Source organism: Rattus norvegicus, chromosome 1 (assembly GCF_021556685.1).
Source record: "Rattus norvegicus strain SHRSP/BbbUtx chromosome 1, alternate assembly SHRSP_T2T, whole genome shotgun sequence".
In the NCBI taxonomy this organism is placed as follows: domain Eukaryota; kingdom Metazoa; phylum Chordata; class Mammalia; order Rodentia; family Muridae; genus Rattus; species Rattus norvegicus.
In genome coordinates, this window is record NC_141534.1 from 43,506,901 (window position 1) to 43,519,891 (window position 12,991).

The window sequence follows — 12,991 nt, forward strand, 5'->3', positions numbered from 1 at the left end:
GCAAAGAACCTGGGTTCAGTTTCTAGCTCATAACTACCTATTCCTCCTTATAGGAGATCTGACACCCTTTTCTGGCCTCCATGAGTGGGAGTACACACATGGTGTACACACAGACAAGCTCTCTCTCTCTCTCTCTCTCTCTCTCTCTCTCTCTCTCTCACACACACACACAAACATGGATTAGATATAAACAAAACAATCTTTAAAATGGACACATGCAGAAAGAAATAGCGCTTGTCTTAATACACATTAAAGCCTTGATTATATATTACAACAGTATTTATATTTATGTGTACTGGTTATTTATGTTTTATTCTAGTAATAAACTAGACACATAAATATTACAATAATTAGTCTGGGATCTACTGCTATGAAGGAACAGTGGCAAAGCTGAATGGAGTGGAGACATTGCCTAGGCTCACCATTCAGGAGGTCCAGGGAGAACAAGTGTTCAAAGCTAGGCTGGACTATGCAGTGGTCCCCATCTCAGAACCAACACAGCAAAGCAACCCCAACAAGCAACATTGGGTGGTGTGTTGTTTTCTTTTCTTGTTCTGCAACCAAACACCTGAAAATCCACTTAAGGAGTAAGGAACTTTGGCTTACAGTTGGAGGATGCACCATCATGGCAGGAAGTTAGTATGGCAGAAGTTGAAATCGCCTGGTGGTTACAGTCAGAAAGAATGATAAATGCTGATCCTCAACTCACATTCTCCTTTTAATTCAATTCGTGTCTCCAAGCCATGCGGTGGTCCTCTATGCATTTGGGGATGTTTTCTCACCACAATCTACTCTAGAAAACCTTTGCCAGACAAATCCACAGGTTTGTTTCAATAGTGATTTGAATCTCACTCAGTTGACAATTGAGTTTAATTATCACAGACAGGTCAAAAGCACAAGAATTCAGATTAAAAATCCAGGCTTTTGGAAAGTTTTCTGATGAAGCTGATATTGAGCTGTAGGGGAGGATGGGAGTTTGCTCATATCACTTGCCATCATGGCCAATTGGGAACAGTTGAGTGGCTCTTGTGTAGGAATATCTGGTACTGAAAGCCCAGCCTGCCGTGAATGTGGTGCCGATACAAGGTTGCAAATGACACTAATGACTGATTGATAAACCGTTGACCCTGGACACTTGGCATCCCTTGTGTTATTCTGTCAGGCTGAACATTCAGCAGGAAGTTTGGGTACCAGGGGCGGGTGGTGAGATGTGCAAGGCTGGGAGTTGGTTTACAACTGCTTCTGAAAAGCTCCTTGGCAGTCTCACTTATGAATCTGGCAATTCTATCAAGAACGTGTCTCACCAGACGTGGGTCTGACCTGGAGTCCATTCTCAAGGCTCTAATGACGTCTAGCGTCTGAAGTTTTGGGAGACCATACATTACCTCAATAGTAACACCTGCAGCCAAAGTTGAGGAGAGATTGTGATATAATTGTGACTTCAAGTTCAACTGTGGCCTCTTGCTTATATCACAGCAGAGAGAGAAAGAGAGAGAGAGAGAGGTTGAGAGAGAGAGAGAGAGAGAGAGAGAGAGAGAGATCCATTTTCCCCACCACCCTTAATAGTTAAGAAAGATTATATTTGAGTCTAGTCAGCTTCCTCAGATCTGATTAAATGTTCCCCACTGCTCACTTTGCTTGACTGTTTTATCAGCTATGTTCGGCTTCTCAGCCCTTAGTCCCAAGAGGCTGCTCAATAATGGCTGCAGGCAGAGCCCACTGGCCTGCATTGCTCATTCACCTGAAGGAGAGGGGTCCCCGAAAAGGTCGGTCTATCTTGGAGTCCTGATGGATACTAGGCAACTGTGCAGGAGAAGAAAGTGAGAAAGTGGGACTGTAGAATAAAAGCCAATCTTTTTCAATTTCACTATATCTGGGTGGCGGGAGGCATGACAGCCAGAGTTATCACAACGTATTATTAAATTTAAAATTGCAGTGGCCGTTCAGCGAAACATCTCCTCTCATGACCCGAATTGGCTCCTCAGCGTTGCATATGACTAAGCAGAAAATTGTCTCCAGACCCTGTAAACCTTCCTGCCTGTCTCTTTCCACCCTCTCACTCTTCAAAACTGCACCCCACTGCTGTGCCACAAATCAGGAGCTATGATCAATCATGTGACAAGGAAAGGAGATACATTCTCAGAAAACAAAGACACACTTGCTAGACATGATCTCCATCCCCTGCCTGTATTTGATCCCACTTCTCTGGCCTTGTCTTTGCTTTCATTTCAGGATGAGTATTGGAAGAGGACTTGGCTTTTTTGCATGTCAGGGACCCAATAGGGACTGCTATGAATGGGTAATGAGCAGGGAGGATTGAAGTTCTAGCTAGGACTTAAGTCTACAAAGGCTGGAGTCATTTCTCTCCACAGAGTGGGCATGGGATGCATATGGTCTGTCCCAGTCTTTGATTGGCCTACTTGCAATGCCTTCTGGGGCTGGTAACTGCAGTACAGTTCTCTATGAGTCTTAGATTGATGGTGACAGTGTATAGGAAACTATGGAACAAAGAACTCAACTAGCGAACTGTCCTCGGCTGTCCTCAGCTACACCCACAGCTCCTCCCAGGTTTTGATCACCTGGTTCTGACCAGACTTCCAAAATCACCTCACTCCTCACTCCACTGTTTTTGCTGTATACTTCTATATGACTTGCTGAAATGTAACATGACTTAGGATAAAGGCTGCAAATCAGTCTACTGTAGTGTGCCTCTCAGTCTACCCCAGGGTGCCTCTCTACAATAACCGCTTGCTTAATTTCCTTTGGAGTTTTGGCAAAGCAAACCTTCTCTCTCTCTCTCTCTCTCTCTCTCTCTCTCTCTCTCTCTCTCTCTCTCTCTCTCTCTCTCTCTGTGTGTGTGTGTGTGTGTGTTAGTGCTCATCTACCTCCAATACTGTTTACCTAGAAGCTTGTTCTCCATCTTGCATTTCTTATTAAGTCACTGCTTTGAGCTCCTAGCTTACCTACCCTATATTTTTCCTGTCTCTTTTTTGTAGACTTCCTCCTTGTGTGTCATTGCTGACAGTTCATATTGGGCACATCTCATTACCAACATACCCATGCCCTTCCTTACCTACCCCATATACGTGGGACATCATCCCTCTCCTCAGCACATGGTTGGAACACTGACGGCCCATACTATAGAAATGTGACATCAACAACCATCACTGCCCTTTATCCTCAATAGTCTTCAGCATATGCATTCCTTCCACTAAGCCTTTGATAATCATCCCTGGGTGTTGCCAGGGTAACAGGTGCGTTCAGGGGTTGATGCTCCCATGCCCTTCCCTAAGCACTGAAGATGAGGAGGGCCCTGGGCAGGTCTCATCTGTCACTGGCATGACAATGTTTAAACGGCCATGCTACCATCTGGAGAAGAGCCTGATCTGCCCCCTGGATTTACCTGGACAGATTCCTTACTTCATTCTACATGCAATGTGGAATACAGTTTTTAATGCTTATGGAAGCTCATGTCATATACTTTTGGGTGTTTCATGGAGTTAATGAAATCATTTTTTCTTTCTGTAGGGTCTGGGGTGTACTTCAGTCACAATGTGCTTAGCATGTACGATGCCCTGGGTTTGATAACCAGCCCAGTGGAAAGAACATGTTTTTGCTTCTGACATTCTTAACACCAGGTTCCTCAACAGTGTGAAGTGTGCAGAGTCAGCTGCACATGGAGAGATGTCTCTGAGGTCCCTTAAGGCTGCTTCACACTGCAGCTCCATGACCTGTAAGGACTGAACTGAGCTGGAGGCCAAGCTTCTGCTCAAAGCAGGAGTGATAGGGTCATGAGAGGGGAGTGGAAGCAGAAGAATGCCCCATCTAGGACCTGTTCCCAGAGGTTCCTTCAGCTCTGATCACGTGCTGCTAGCTGTCTCTCAAAGCTGCCGTTCATTTGTCAGAAGGAGCATCCTTCCTGGGAGTTATCATGGGGGAAGTTAGGTAGAAACCAGACAGAAGACAACACAGCATTCATGCTTAGAAATGTCACATGAAGAATGCTCAGTGCAGGGAAGTCAAGGAGGGTTGAGAGGGGACCAGAATATTCTCCAACCAGGAGGTGGCTTGTGAGCTGTCTTTTGAGAAGGGAGGGAAGGGATAGTAAGAATGAAGAAGTGCTTGTCCACAGCGGAGACACCACCAGCCAGGGAGATGTGCAAATGCAAGGCCTGGCCCTGCCCCAGGGATGGATGGCAGATCTGAAGCGAGTTCAAGTTCTTCAGCTTATGAAGCTCTGGAACAGACCTTGGCTGAGATGGTACCCAGCCTACTCCACTGTAGAAACTACAGCAGACAGCTTCAGGGCCTTGTAAGGGCACCAGATTGGCCTACATGATTTATTTAGGGGGTTAGTGTGGCACAGGTGGTGAAGGAAGTGGAGAGGACATACAGCAAATGGAAACCTGTCCTTTCAAATTCATAGAGAGCGACCAACGCAAACCAGTATTCACCACAACTTAGAAGCATGTTCTGGGGCAATGGGAACCTTCTATTTCAAAGAGAAGCTCCAAATGTATATTTATACATGCACTTCCTAAAATTATCAATGATAAATTAAGATTTCATTCGCATCAATTCACTCTCCAAGGCCTATAGTTGGCAAGATCATAGGGTAGAGTGAAATCAACTTTCTTCTTTTCTCCTCTCCTCCCTTTCCCCTTCCCCCTCTCCCCCTCACTCCCCCCTCCCTCTCCCCCTCTCCCTCTCCCCCTCCCTCTCCCCCTCTCCCTCTCCCCCTCCCTCTCCCCCTCTCCCTCTCCTTCTCCTCCTCTCCCTCTCCTTCTCACTCTCCCTCTCCCCCTCCCTCTCCCCCTCCCCCCTCTCCTCCTCTCCCTCTCTTCTTCTCCCTCTCCTTCTCCCTCTCCCCCTCTCCTCCTCTCCATCTCTTCTCCCTCTCCTTCTCACTCTCCCCCTCCACCTCCCCTTCTCCCTCGCCTCCTCTCCCTCTCCTCTCCCTCTCCCTCTGAGATATCACCTCACTATAAAAGCCCTACCTGGCTTCTAACCCTTCAATCCTATCTTGGCTGATGATGGCATGTTGGCATCTTATATATTAAAACACAAATACTAGAGAAGGAAGGTTTTAGCTTACCTAGCAGCTAAGAATCAACGGGAGCTTAATGGAAAAGAAGCACTATAAACGGGGGCTCCAGGAAGATTCATGGGCCATGTGCACCTTTGGGGTTGATTGGAGCAGAGGCCTCTCACAGGAGTCTTAAGGGATTTTCCTAACTGTGTGAAGGGAACAGACAAGAGTGTGCGATGGGAAACTGGAACCCACGAGAGCTGTTTTGCTACACAGGAAGAGGCTCCTCCAGGTTCCTCTGTGGGTACACACTTCCTCTAGCTACCTTTTCCTGACAGTGTACCCTTACCTTCTAGCTCCATCCATTAAAGAAAAAGAAAAAGCAAGTGTGGGTAAAACCCAAAAATTTAGATCAGAGGCCAAAGGGCAATATTAGGTATTTCTCTCTAGTTTTCATAAGGAATATGTGCATTCAACTTCCTGTGCCTCTTCCTGTGTAGCAAAACAGCTCTCGTGAGTTCCTTGCTACTGAAGTAGCAAGACCCACTTTGGGTTTTGTATTCACAAAGAATCCAACATGTTTGAATTGTTCCTTTGAGGCAGTGCTTGTGAAACCTGGGATTTCTTGTTGATTCTACTGACTGCCTTAGTGACAGGAGACCGGACCAGCCACCTGCCATATTGACCCATTTAGAAAATGTGGTTTGCAGTGGAAGGGGAAGCCCTGGGTCCTGCTAAGACTGAACCCCCAGTGAACTAGATTGTTGGGGGGAGGGCGACAAGGGGGGGAGGATGGGGAGGGGAACACCCATAAAGAAGGGGAGGGGGGAGGGGGATGTTTGCCCGGAAACCGGGAAAGGGAATAACACTCGAAATGTATATAAGAAATACTCAAGTTAATAAAAAAAAAAAGCTTTCTGATAAAAAAAAAGCAAAAAAAAAAAAAAGGATAAAAACTGCTTGTAATAGTCAATTGGGCTCACCTTTTAGTCACTTGCCTTGAGGGACTAAATGAAGGTCAACCCTGATGTACCTGAAAATAAAACTCGTCTTTAGCACTAAAAAGAAAAAAAAAGAAAAGAAAATGTGGTTTGGTTTTATTTTCAAATTTGCTTTCAGGGAGAAACTTATTCTATGACTTCAAATTTCTCTCCCTCTTCCTCTCCTCCCCCTCTCCCTCCTATAACAAAGCATCCATATATGTGCTATTTAACATGTAAATTATATTGCCATACATAAAGTACGGATTAACACAAAAAGATCATTTAGGCTGCATCTTAATGAATGATGAAAATTCAAGTTATGTTTTAAAGGAAGAAAAGACACGGACGAAGGTCTTTATAATATCTATAATAAATGCAAAGAAATCAACAAACAGAAACTTGGCTGTAGCAAACTGTACATACATAAATATCTCTTTTATACCATAACATTCAATTTTCTTCACATAAAGCTTTCTGTGATTTTACTTATTACATCCAGATTTTCTTTATACCCTTTTTAAAAAAAAAGTGCCTTTCAAATTTACAGCTTGTACCTCTAAAGCAACATTAAAACATCATGCCCCAAAGAAAACAAGGTACAAAGGAAGCTGCCACGTAAACTCCTAAAAATGGTGAGGAGGTCCTAACCCCTCCAGCAGGTGTGGGTTGGTGGATTGTATGATACTGACATGGTACCTGGGAGAGGGGCTTTCGGGTTGATCGAGCAGCACCATAGGAAAACTGCCCAGATGGCCCAGTAGGGAGAGCCATTGGCTACGCCAAAGGCCCAGACTTCATGGGTCTAGGGAACCCTATATGTCCCTAATTTCTTTAGTATTAAGGCTCAGAGTGTCAAATGACACTGTACCAATTACATGTTTGTTTGCCTCCTGTTGTTTACTGTCCATGTCCAAAGGCTTTTTTTTCCTTCTTTTATACACGGGTTAGGGAGAACGGAAGCTGCCATATGATGACCTCTGCCAAGATCACACCTTCTCTGACAGCCTGGGGTTGCTTTGGACCTGCTTCCCCTCTTGCTGCCTGCACGTGTGCTTGCTTCAGAGGGGAGGAGGACCGTTGGTATATCTGAGCATGGGATGGAACGATCTGGCAAAGTTGTTGGAGAGGGCACAGCTGTAGTCTTCTTCCGATATGGGTACACGGGAGGTGAGTCCGATAAGGAGTAGTAGGAGCAGCTGAATCGGAAGAGCTGCCCTGAGGACCCGGAACAAGAAATCTCGACCTGCCCGTGCTGGCCTGGTTTCAGAAAGGGAGGAATCGGAGCCACCTTTTGTGGACCTAAGGGAAAAATTGACATAAACATCTCAACTCAACTCAAATGGGCTTGCTTAGCATTTTTTGCTTTAGTGCCTTCCTGGGACATAAAGGGCCATGCAAAACACAACCCAATTCGGCACTAGCCTTCTGTAGGGTGCCCATGTCATTTCCCAACCACCAAAATAAGAGCTGTGAGTCTTCTGCAGGCTTCCAGAGTGGCTTCCCTACTACCAAAGGAACAGTGATTGGCAAGGACAGTAACTTGAAACTAAACATCCAATCGGTCAATTAAATGTGACAGAATGCATTCAACTTAGGCTCCCTTCACTCAATTTGATAAACCCTTTCCCATCAATAGTGGTAATTGCATAAATGAAATAAATTCAGGATAATTAAGATATAGATGATAGATGTTTGATGTGTTTATTGTTGTTGTTTTGCTTTCAGAATATCAGGAACACAGACAAAATGAACTGTGAGAACACCTTAGTTAGTGTGTCACTTCTAAGCACCCTGAGTAAGACGGAATCTGTGGAGTACAGGGTAGGAATGCCCTCAGCCACACTGCTCTGATGAAGGAACTACTTTATCTCAGCCTATGCCCTGGTTTCATCTTGCACCATCCCAGCATCGGTTCCCGGCACTTTTTAGTATTAACTTGCTGACCTAAGAAAGATCATACAAGTTTTGAGAATGCTCAGGAATTCAACAGAAGACAGAACAACTTTGATAAGTGGACTTGTTCATGGTCACTCTCCAATGGCTTTTGCATAGATGTGGGTGCCAGTGTAGACTGCATTTGTGTGGGAAAACGTAACTGTGGCTCTACCTGAAGAACTTGATCGGTGCATGTTGATAGTGAGTATTTCAAGTGATTTCTGTCGGGAATAATGTTTCAAAGAATAACAGTTTCAAAACCACACGAAGCACAGCAATGGAGTCTGCCTACCAAACACAACTGGTGAAGAGCAGATTCTAGTGTGATGGCCACTATTTCCTAGAGAGGAAAGATTGTCACCTTGAAGCTCCTCCCAGATTCAAAGTGCCAAGTTTTCCTATTTTGCCTTAAGTGCATTAGGGAAAGCACAGGGGGTTTGGGCATTCATAAGAGTGGCTGAAGTCCTGAATGTGGAAGAAGGTTTGTGCTAAGTTGGTATGGGTGTCTTCTTGGAGCAGAGATTAATTAATGCTCTGTTGGGTTACTTGTGAAAATGGCTAAGATTTTTTTGTTTGTTTGTTTGTTTTTACAACAGCTATTTTTTGGACACATATATCTGACGGCATCCTGTGAGAAAAAAAAAATACTAGATATGCCAAGAAGATGTATTCCCAAAGACCTAGTCTGAATTCCTTCAAGAGTTAAGTGTGATTAGACATAAGGGCATCATGTGTCTTTGTTATAAGAAGAGATATACAGTTTATGTCGGTAACTGCACAGGCTTAGATTCTAAGAAAACAGGAAGGATGTTTGCAGCTTCCCAGTTGGCTGTTAATTGTTAAAGATGGATTACCCTGAGATTAGTGGGGGAGGAGGGGCGGTGCCTGAGAAATGTTAAAGTAAAAATACAGGCATAATCCTCTTACAGGGAATAGAGGAGCTACTCAAATCTGCTACTCAACTGTAAAGGAAGTATAGGAGAGAGGCCAGTGTTAATGTCCTAAGCAGTTCACACTGCCCGTGTCTCTAATAGGGCTCTGAAGTATAATGGAGGGAGAAAAATCGCCACCCTAAACTACAACCTCACTTCTCTCTGAGGCCCATAATGAGAGGCAGTGCAACCCTGACCAACTCAGCTTGCCTCTGTGTGACAGGCTCTTGTAATGAGGCCAGGAGGCTTCTAGCTTTTCAACTCCATGTTCTATGTGGTGTGTGAGTTCTACTAACTTGTCAATATAAACAGGCCCCAACTGAGAGATCAAAAGAGTTCCTTCACCATCTAATGGAAAATTCCATGATGCCAAATCTAGTAAGTTATTCCTAACCAGCTGGATAGTAGAAAATGTATATTTCTAGGAAAAACAGTAAGATGTAAAATAAGTATGTTATGTGCCTTACTGGGGGAAGAGGAGGTGGAATAGAAATTTTCTAAGCTACCCAATTATAAAATATTAATGCTTAGATAGGGTGGGATATGTAGCCTTTCTGCTCATGCTGTAGGTAAGTAGCTAAGGAGAGTTAACACTTACTCTGAATAATGCTAGGCAACACTTGGGTATTCCTCATTCACTCCTCTCAACAGACTCCTGAGGTATGGACACACTAGCTTCATCTTCCAGGCGATGGAGAGAAGGCTCACAGAATGAAGGCTCAAGTTCAGATCACTAGCAAGGGGCCCAGTGAAGGAACAGCCTGAGGCTTCAATGATCACAATTTGGACCCTCTTTAAGGATCAATTTGTGTGTGTGTGTGTGTGCGTGTGTGTGTGTGGTATGTGTACATTTTTTTGTGTATGTGTATGTATGGTTGGTTGTGGGACTAAACGTTGTTATCAGATGTCTTTCTCTATTGCTATCCTTCCTATTTTGTGAGAGAGGGTCTCTCACTGAACCTAAGCTCAGACACCCAGCAAGACTAGCTGACCAATAAAGTGCTGAGCACTTCTGTCTGTGCCTCCTTGGCACCAGAATTTCACGTGTAGTTTACTTGGATGTTGAATGTCCAAATTCACATCCTCATGCTCATGCAGCAAGCACATAACTGAGCTATCTTCCCAGCTTCAGGACCCTGACTCTAACAGGAGCCAAATGACACATTTATAAAAAAAAATCTATCAAGATCGCCCCCACCACACTCCTTGATACACTATGATCCTTCACTTGGTGACATGAATGACTGGCACATTACATACATTTCACACCTAGAAGCAAACACCAATGCTTTCATCCTAAAATATTGGGAAGTGGTTTGCTTGTGCTTAAGATCAATATTTCTAGTCATAAAGGCATTTGTTACATGCTATTCTATCACTGACAGGGGACTATGTTTCCAGGAGGTCACAAAATCCACAGGTAGCTAACCTTGCTTCTCTGGCTTCCCTTTTCTTATTTTTGAAAAAGATGGATGGCTTAGTATATTAAAGACCAAAGCCATTTTTTAATTTGATGGCTTATTCAATAGTTCACTTTAAAGTGTCCTGAGAAATATGGGATAAAAGGGAAGGCAGACTCTGTACTGGGTCTTTCTTTGGCGTGATCCTTCAGTACAAGTTGATGTGAAAATAGTCCCTGGTGAAACAACATTGACCCTGGATAAACAACAGCACAATGGCAGAAGAAAACACTCCGTTTCTCAGGACCACTTCCGTCAGAAGATATTAGATACTTTAGGGATGGGCAAAGGTCCACAAAACAATTGAGAATTCAATCAAATGAAGCTGAATAGCTCCTCTTTGTCAATTATTAACTTCTGTGAGGTTAAAGGTCAGGATCAAAAACAGAGGCTTTGTCATGACCAGTTCATTCCTAACAAGAACTAGAAAGGTCATCATTTGGAGAGCATGGGCTCACATGTGACAGAATCCTTTGAAGGACATGGCACATTTAACAACACCAGAGCATTCTTTAGTAAAATGTAACCACCACCTGAGTTCTACGGTTGAATGCCACCTTAGCGAGAACTAATGGGCTGAGGCAGGGACGAAGAGAACATGTAGTACTTAGTGGCTATCAGTGCAGTTGACTAAATGTCCAGTCTACCAACTGAGACAAGTCTTCACCCAACCTGGAGTAACTACTACAATTCCTGTAGTTTCAAAGTTGCTTCATCTGAGTGACTCTGTCTTAGAGATTTTAGTACCAATAGGTTGATCATCTCAAAGTAAAAGGGTGCTTATTTTTGTATTAATCTAAGATCATTCAAGTTTCAAGTGTACTGTGGAATTCAACAGAAGGCAGAGCAGTGATGATAAGTGGAGTCATGGCCATTCTCCAGTGGCTTTTGTACAATGTGGGTGACAGTGTAGACTACATTTGTATGGGAAAGCTTAACTGTGTGATTCTCAATGGGAATCACATTTTATGTAATTTTGTCCATAATAACATGTGCCTATTCACTCCAAGTAAATATATATCCTGTCTTTCTTTTCTCTTTCAAATTGATGGATAAATGACTGTCCCTTTTCTAGAACACATACAGAGGATGGAGGGATGGGACAGGGCCTAAAAATAAATGATACAAAAAAAGTGTGCATAAAAAAGAAAATACAGAGGCCTGAGAATTGTCATATAGTAGGCAACTCATTTTTCAAATTCTATAGGACCAATGAGATATTAATATGAGATAATTAGATGCATACATCTTACAAAGTGAGGGGGGTATTTTCAGTTTGACACTGGTTAGACACAATAAATAAATTTCATACACAGAAATTTCTAGCTGTCCATCTATATAGTCTTTGAAATTCAGTACTTCCTAGATGTGTGCTGAGAAGGCAAATTGCAAGAAACACCTGAGGCCTCTGTTATTCCCTTGTTCCAATTCTAATGTTCACCTGGTCCTATGCTCACATTGCTTGGTTTATCCTACTGTGGACATTCCACTGGGAGACAAGTGTCTTTTCAGTATGGTAGGGCCCAGAGTACTGTGAGACCTGTGTTCACACTTCTCAGGCCCTTGTCTGTAGGTTGAGGAATCTAGCTAGCCATGTCACAGGAATTTCAGGTTAACTGAGGTAACACACACAATGCATAGCATAGTGCTTGAAACACATTAAGTACAAAATAAATGCCAGCACCTAACAGTTATTCTCTGTGTGGGTTGGGGGTGCTGAGAAACAGCATTGAAAACTGCTGAGTTCAGTCTGTTTTCTCCAGAAAACATTTTTGACTTACTAACAGTGATTTCAAAGATACGGTTTCGCAAACTGCTTGACTCCTTACCCCCAAACACTGGGACACCTCACTTCAAAAGTGAGCAAAAGAGCAAAAGAGAAGCCTGTTGGTGTCCCAGCCCACAGCTGTCCTGGAGCATGCAGGTGGCTGGCTCTCTAAGGGCAAATGCTTTATGCTAAGACTTTTGGATGCTTTGAACAATGGGCTTCCAGGAAGTGTTCAACAGAAGAAATTGGAAAACAAATTTCACCATAAACTGAACAAGCAAAAGAGACCCCTTACTGGCGTGCTTAAATATATTTGACTACCTTGAATCTATTTGAAAGGATGCCTCTTTCTTGTCCCTCCTACCAGGACTTCAGCCAGTCCTTTTCAGCTCCTGTTGCTTCTTCTTAATTCTCTGTGTAGAAGATGCCAAAAGTAAAAGCATCCAGAAAAGTTCTGCCTCTTTGTGTTCTCAGCTATAGAGTGAATTCATCCTTCATCCCACACAGGGAAAAAGAATTACAGTCTATCATCGTGCTGAAACCAGCACACCATCCTCCCTCTTTGTAAACTGTTGCTTATCCATGCATATGTGTATGGAAGACGTTTGGTGACAGGGTTACAAAATCTTAAGTCAGATGCTGAGCCACAAACAGCACTATTCTGAAGGCACACTTCTAAGTGTTTAACCTCAAATAAAACCCCACAAGTGTCATGGGGCAGTATAAATGCAGGCACAATTTTGTTTTATTTTTGGTTTCTTATAATCTTGGCAAGTTCTTTGGAAGCTCCTTGTAATTGATTCTAAGAATCTCTGGACTCTCGTACATTGCAAACCTTTAATTGAAGAAACCATCATGTATTGATTTTGTAAGTTTGAGTAACT

General features: G+C 43.4%; 1 protein-coding gene across 42 annotated transcripts in view; it reads right to left on the reverse strand.

The window, feature by feature from the left end:
- Positions 1 to 6,363: 6,363 nt before the first annotated feature.
- Positions 6,364 to 12,991, reverse strand: part of Syne1 (spectrin repeat containing nuclear envelope protein 1) — a 477,397-nt gene continuing 470,769 nt past the window's right edge. For all 42 annotated transcript variants that reach the window (NM_001419849.1, XM_087580487.1, XM_087580698.1 and 39 more), the window contains 1 exon segment: positions 6,364 to 7,311. In NM_001419849.1, the coding sequence (NP_001406778.1) occupies positions 7,071 to 7,311 (241 nt within the window). In that variant the 3' untranslated portion in view covers positions 6,364 to 7,070.